This window comes from Opisthorchis viverrini, assembly GCF_000715545.1.
Source record: "Opisthorchis viverrini unplaced genomic scaffold opera_v5_122, whole genome shotgun sequence".
Classification (NCBI taxonomy): domain Eukaryota; kingdom Metazoa; phylum Platyhelminthes; class Trematoda; order Opisthorchiida; family Opisthorchiidae; genus Opisthorchis; species Opisthorchis viverrini.
In genome coordinates, this window is record NW_008751780.1 from 453,832 (window position 1) to 461,419 (window position 7,588).

The following is a 7,588-nucleotide window of genomic DNA, read 5'->3' on the forward strand; positions in this document are numbered from 1 at the left end:
TTCTTTAATTCGACATGGTACTCAGACTTATTTATTGTAACGCTGTTTGAAGTTGAAGGCGCCTCAAGGACGTGGAGAGTCTTCGGTCAGGTCCCCCTTTTCTCTTTTCTTTCCTAAAACTTTCCCCCATGGTCTTATGGCAGGTAAACACCAGTATGTATCCTCATGTGTTCCTGTCAATAATGGTGTTGATGACTGGCCGAGAATCACACATCTTCCTTCCTTACTTCCGTGCATAATTTCTGGTGACCCGTTCAGCCTGATTGTTAAACGTTGTCGAGTCTCTACCTGAATCGCCATTTAGCACCCGACGCGTGTAAGGCTACTGACACTATCAGTCTAGATGCTGCCGCAGGTGATCTTCATATAGGTGCTGGCGTAGCCGACGCAGTCTTTTTGCCTCCTACCTGGACTTCTTCTGGTAATCCCCTCAACTTGAAGATGTCTACTTGTCGCGGAGTTCAGGCTTCACACCCGCTAGAATTCAGTTATTTAAGGTTTTTGCAGTTCATTCTCCTGATCCTGAGGTCGTAGATGTCGCGAGACATTTCGCCAAGACCACCAGATACCTGAACAGTGAAAGTGAGCTCGTCCTAAGGGGACTTCTGGTCCTCAACTTGAAGATGTCTACTTGTCGCGGAGTTCAGGCTTCACACCCGCTAGAATTCAGTTATTTAAGGTTTTTGCAGTTCATTCTCCTGATCCTGAGGTCGTAGATGTCGCGAGACATTTCGCCAAGACCACCAGATACCTGAACAGTGAAAGTGAGCTCGTCCTAAGGGGCTTGACAGGTTTGGTGTCTTAAATGCCTCAGTCAATCAGTTTATCGGCTGTAAACTCTGTACCATAGACATAGGTTCCACCTGCTACGATTTCGACCACCGAAAGATGGGAGAGTTGGGGGCATACCACCAAGTCTTCGAGGCGATAGCACGTCTTGGGACGACGCATATCGACAAAAAGGATAGGCAAGTTTTCAACGAAAGTTTCCCGCTGCTAAATTTGACGGGTAGTACGGGCGCTGAGAGTCCCCGAAGTTTTGTATGGGGTTGTTGTAGTTTGTTTTGCTGGGCGATGCAGACACGAAAAATGGCTGGAGGACTAGCAGATGGGTCGACCGCAGTGTACTATTTGATAGATGGGGGCCGGTAAACAAGAAGCTGCCAGAGCAAGCGGTGATTACTGGTTGCCCTGGCCGAAAATGGGATTTGGTTTTAAGTACCCCATCTTAAGCTCTTGATTTCGAAGTCTGACCAGTGAGGTAAAACAGAATGTGAGGACTGGTCTATCTTGATCGCGCAGAAAGTAAGGCATGTTTTTTTATCCTGACGCTACTGCGTTCAGTAAAAGCATTTGGAGCTGCATCGGACGTGTGGTCTCTTTTAAATGTACATCTGTCATATTGGATAATTTGCCGGCGGACCATGAAATCGTATGGTTCTCAGGGTCGAACTTGTCTAACCCGTCCTCCATCGCAGAAAGCAGCATCGCTGCTTCCATAAATATGTATATGCTGGTTGCCTCGAGGAAACACCTTACTGCCTTCATACTTCTGTCGCAGAGCCCCGTACGGCATTATCTCCAGGCTGCCTTACAATACGGTTCCTCGCTGTTCTTCGTCTAACTGCTCACTATTGGTTGAACATTGTTGAACTTTGAGGGACTAAATTTTAGCCGGTGTAGCTGGCGTGAAATAAGTTCGTAGCACAGAAGTGTGACCTCCATGACAGGGCTGCAGATTCAGGTCGGAACAGGAACGCTCAAGACTTGTTAAGATGGATTTGAATGAACTCGAAGGGGCTAAGGATGCAATCATCCCAGAGCTCCATGGAGTAATGATTCATCCGATTTGCTTTCAGACTGCCTCCACTATTGTAACAAGTGTTCTCATTTCAGAAATATGAACGAAATATTCAAATTTATGTAAGGAACGACGGAATCTTGCTCAGTTTTCAGTCCCTCTACTCAGAAGTACCCTGACAAAGTGCATCACAATGTATTGCATCTAACAAATGTCCATTTTGGATCGCTGTCGCTCGAATCTGAGAGCACTAGAATCCAGTTTGCGAGAGGAGCACAAGCCGGAATTCGTGCTCAGGTTGGACTTCTCGGATATATTTCCTGCTAGTGACAAGGTATTTCATATCTGTTCGATCCTCAATTTGTTAGAAACCTACTCCTTTGGAAGAGCTTGAACTACTCAATACGTTTGCGACTTACTTTCCTTGTAATGATGACTCGAAAGCAAGACTGTTTTACGAGATATTCCCGTTTGAGAGGGACGTGCCAGATGATCGTGTGCGTTTCCTGGTCAAGTTGTCTTCTTTAGCTCTTTGTATTGGGTTGCCTGTTATCTTGGAACTGGCTGCCGTGTGGTTGAAGGTAAGCCTGCTTTTTGTCACTGTGGTTTACGCCCATTATCCTCGATTTTCATACATTAAAGATGCTAGCTTTTCATGAGTACAGAATACACAACTACTTGATGAAAGCATGTTCGGTTATCCTTCTAGTACAAGAAGAATTCACCAAGGCTGCGTCCTTGTTTGATTTTTCACTTCTGTTCAGTGAATCCGTTTTTTTAACGAAGCTTTTGACCAACTGAGTCTGCATCACCATCACTGTCAGACATCTTCAGCTGCATTTTAGGGTTGACTGAAAAATGTGTGAGTGGTACGTTTAAGTGATTCATTGCCTGCTTTCTGGCTACAACTATTGAGCAGACATGTTCTGGGTTAACTGTTGCGAGTGATCATTGCTCGATTAAGTGTTTGTATGACAGCTCGAGGTGGCTTCGAGATTAAAGTGCGAATTAGCTGACCGAAAGGTTCGGGGTTCGAATCCAACCTCCGCATTTCGACTGCTCTTGTCAAGGCACGGGAAACCCAACAGTATCTCAGCCCTCGTGACGTGGCTGCTAGACCGAAACGAACAACCATTATTATTATATTGTACGACGGTAAATTGCTCTTATTCAACACAACCATTCATTCATTCCCTTAAATGTATTGTAAACAGAGTTAACCGTGAATGAGCAGAGGAATATTGTGAGGCGACTGCGATTGTTCGGGTACACTCCCGGTGCAAGTCAATTACACAGGAGCGTCAGGTCTAACTTCGTTTCCGCAATTCCCAAACTTCCTTGTTTTTGCATAATGTTGTTCGGCTGTAACATCTTTTTTGTGCCTAGCTGTCATTCCACCCGATGGAAACATGAGGGCTGAGATACTGTCAGGTCCCCCAAACTAGACTGGAGCGGTCGAGGTGCCAGGGTTGGGTTCGGGCCACGGACCTCCCCATCAATAAGTCTGCACCTTAACGACTGGGCTATCTGGAGCTTTTTGCAGTACCGTGGAAGAGACTGAATCTTGCGGTGCAACGGTTTGGTGTCTCGACATCCTATTGCAGTATGTTGGAGGATCTCAACACGGCGTCCACAGAGTCTCCTACCGGATTGGCCATTTGGTTAATTACAAACGGTCTCTTGGCCCTCCAAGTTGGGTCTCAAACAAGTATGGCAAACCGTTCCTTAAAAGTTGGATTGTCCTGACAGTATCACTTCAACAACCGCTAATTTGCGATTGGGTCTTTGAGCGACAGGGTTTAGTTAAATACCTGAACTGTCCACCTGTCTAAAATTTGGCGCCCCAACAGTATCTAAGCCCACATATGCATATGCGTCTCACGAATAAATATGCCTTCCTGCCACATCAGGCGTTGCGTGATGGCATCCGGGTGGCTTTATTCGCTATAGTATGGTCTAACGACAGCAGTTGACTGCTGACGCCTTCTATCATTCTTCATTATTCTCTCTGAAACTTTCCCGTCACACTTATTAAACCCCCAAATATGACTATCTTAGACACATAAGTGACCGCTGCACACCACTTTCTTTAATCAAAACCCGTTCGAACCCTTAAGCAAGCTGGCCAACAAGTCCCCCCTCGCGCGCACACTCATCATTATGGATAGGTGTTTGCTACACTTCTGAATGTTAAATGCAATCGTATACGGCGCCGTCGATGTCCGGTTGCCGATGGCTGCGAATTAAAAGCCATTCTCCAACCACCACAGCTGGTTGCGTTGGTGTTGGCATAGTTCTCAGTTCCCCGACTCTAGACTCCCTTACTTGCTTGAACACCTGCAAACACTTGCCTTTGCATCGTTCGTCGATCCACTTTTATGAGCTCATCTGTCGAAATATTACCTCCCTTTGTCAGTAGTTCTTCCCATGGAGCCAAATTAGCCATGTAATTTTTAGCCATGTGATCAATGCTCAAATGGACTCAATACGCGACTGCCGATCATCCTGGAACACACGCTTCGAATCGGAACATGCTCCCTTTCGGCGTAGATTTCCGCTTAATTTGTTGGATAAACCTAAGGAACAAAATCTCCGTTTAACGGTTGAATAGCTTTCTGGGACTCCTGATCTCGGCACGTGAGACGCAACTCCGAGGCCAAGCGCGATTTCCAGGTATGTGGTAGATTTGTCAAATCCCGGCCTCACTGAGCAGTGCCGTACTTAAATCCGGCCAACAACTGTGGTGTTCCTCGACTTCATTGGAGGCTTGACTCTGGATTGGTCATTTTCTGTGTTGGCCAAAAATGAATGCTTTTGTCGCTTGTTTGTGGGCCATGTCCTCTATCCCCACGTGAAGGATTTCATATCGAACTGTCCAGAGGTTTTACTACGGTGCGGAGAAGCCGTCCCCTCTTTCTATGTTTAGCTTGTTCATCGGTTTCACCGTGGAATGCATAATTCAAGGGGTCGAGGCTCTTGGTATCGAAACTAAAACTTGAGAAATACTAGCAGAAGTGATTCCAGGCGGCATTGTCTCGTTAGGCGATTGCCTACTCTTTAGTTGTGCACACTAAAGCCATGTAATTTTCAGTTCCAACGTTCCTGTGAAACCTCGGCGAGAGAAACTTGAGTTTGTTGACCAATTTACTTACCCGGTCAGCTCCATTAACCGTAACTCTATCATGACAGAGTAAGTCGATGGACGCATTATCAAGGCGCGAACTTGCGTCACTCATGGTATCAGAAACGAAATTCACCGAGGCTGAATTGTTGAGGCAGCTCCTAGTTTATGGGAGCGAGTTGGCCCGAATGGTTGGGATGCTAATTTACTGACCGGAAAAGAAATAAAATTTGCCGCCAATGATGAGGATATACTTCATAATTTGGTGGAACCAATCTAGTTACGTGGACACTGTATATCGGTTATGGTCAGTATCTAAGTTTCCGCACGAAGCACCTATACATATTCTACAAACGGCTAATACAATGTTCTACTAATCCTTCCGGACGTCCATTCAGACGTACCTGGTGGAGTGAATCATCTCGACGGCCGTCCCGTTTAGTTGCAGTTCGTATCTTTGGGTCACCTAATAGGCTTTATTCTGGTATGTCCGGACCGGAAGAGGTTTATAGTTTCGGAGTCCTCCACGAAACCTCGTGAAATATTTCACAAAGTCTGTTCTCTGGATTGTCGCAGTTTGGGATATTTATGGGGTTGGTTTGTCCACGCGACTTATCATTTTTCCCGTGACACTGCGAATGATCGAAGCTGGAGTTGCCATCTTTCCAGTTAGTTTATCTGGTATTTAGTGGCGTGGCAGAGTTTCGGCATAACTGTTTTAATGCGGAAGTCTATGATGGAATCCATGGAAATGCCACTCTCAGAAAGACCGACTCACTGTTTGTATCTAGGACACCGAATGTATTTGTGTGAAGCCGGAGATCGCTTAGACCTCATTCAAAGGGAATCCAAGTCACAGTAACTCGGCACTTGTTCTGAAATTTCAGACGTTGGTTCACGCGAAGCTTGATTCAACTGATTCTTCACTGTGTAGTCCTCTTTCTATTGTGTCGCTGTTACCACCGTCTCTCTGGATGGGGACCCCGAAACGTGACACATCAATGGTTAGAGATACTGTCAGACATGGCCCAGTCGCGGCCTCAATAGCGCTCGTACATCCAAGCTATTGCCTTCAGTGTATAGCTTTTCACTTAGGAGTCCACTGACAATACTGTATTTACTTAAACCCCAACTAAAACCAAAAATGTTGCCCAGTGGGGTTCAAGCGTCTGTGACGCTACCTGACTGAGAAAGCCCGACTGGTGGGTTGATCGATTGTCACAACCAGGACAGTTACTGGGTCATCATTCGATGGGTTAGGCACACAAGTCACATCACTCAAGCGTGAACATGTTCTTGTGTTCAGAAGTGAAAAATCGGATGCGACCAAAGTGCGTTGGTAGATTAGTAGTAGCACGCTCGGCCGTCGCGTCAGATGTCCGGGGTTCAAATCCCGGCACGGTCATTGGATATGCACTGCTAGTGAGCTCTAATATGAGCGAAACTCGAGTCCAATGCTTACCTTTGATGTGTGGACTCACCAGAATAATTATTACAGGAGGACGACCGTTCAAACGGGAGTGGTGTGAATATGAACAAAATTTACGTATCAGTTATGTCAGCTTCCGCCCCCAATGCGTAGCTACCTTCGCCACCTCTCCAAATCATCAGTGAACGAAACTGTGGCAGTTATAATGACTGTACGATAAGTGCGCGGTTCCTACAGCTGATGACGATGATGATGAGCGTTGATTTGTGAACACCACACCTGGTCGAGGTATTCTTAAGATTGCTAGGTAATCCCTGTACCTTGTGGGTTTATAATAGACTGGGTTGGATGTCTTGCTTAGCATGGCCATAGAATCATTGCTCTCAGCAGGCTTGGCTGAGCTTAGCTCTATTGCGTATATGATATGTCTTTACAAAACAGTTTTCACTCATGTTGATGATTGTCATAACTCTTTCCTATCAGTGTGTTTTGATGGCCTTCCCGTCTCAACAGGTACGTGTTGCTCACCTGTACGCATCTACCGCGCCTCCTGCACCACTTTATCAGCCAGTGGTATTTTTCGTAACTGGTATAACTTCCGACATGTTGAGCATTCCTGGTTTGCCTTGCACATCCCATTCTGTGGGCGGTTACTTGACAGATGGAGATTCTTTGGAACATCCACTTCTTAATCTCCATCACACTTCACCTCTCTTTGCGGAAGCCTACTTGTCAGCGGCCACTCTGGTGTACGGGACATCGCCGACTTTCAGTAAGTTCTCAAAAATGGAGGCTTATTGTACTGTTGGAGCTAACGCTACGGTGAAAGCCAACCTATATAGTTAGAGCTTAAAATTTCTGACCGGGAAGCCAGTGGTTCTAATCTAACCCTTTTTTGACCTCTCTTGCAGCCTTTGGTGACCTGGCACCTGGCCACCGCACCTATTCGAGTCATGCGATAGCCACGGCTTAGTGGTCATTATTATTTGTGCAACTAAATCCCTTTGTTGTTTTCCTCTTTTGCTTCAAAGTTATGTGTTGATCACCTTGAGGCTTCTGCCGGTCACAAGCTACATTAGCAACCGGGGCAGGATGAGGCAATCGGCCACCTGACATATGGAGTACACAGCCCAGCCAGCGAGTTAGTGCATGCAGATTTACCTAGAATTGGGAAATGCAGTTACTTTGTTGTCACAACAATTCGTCGCACTTCAGCAATGCGACTCCGATGTTCTCA

General features: G+C 46.1%; 1 protein-coding gene across 1 annotated transcript; it reads left to right on the top strand.

The window, feature by feature from the left end:
• Positions 1-2,012: 2,012 nt before the first annotated feature.
• On the top strand, positions 2,013-7,324 carry T265_06139 (hypothetical protein; the record flags this gene model as incomplete). Its single annotated transcript, XM_009171332.1, has 4 exons — positions 2,013-2,135; positions 2,170-2,382; positions 6,865-7,123; positions 7,263-7,324. The coding sequence occupies 4 exons, from the start codon at positions 2,013-2,015 to the stop codon at positions 7,322-7,324; spliced, it is 657 nt and encodes a 218-aa protein (XP_009169596.1).
• Positions 7,325-7,588: the final 264 nt, after the last annotated feature.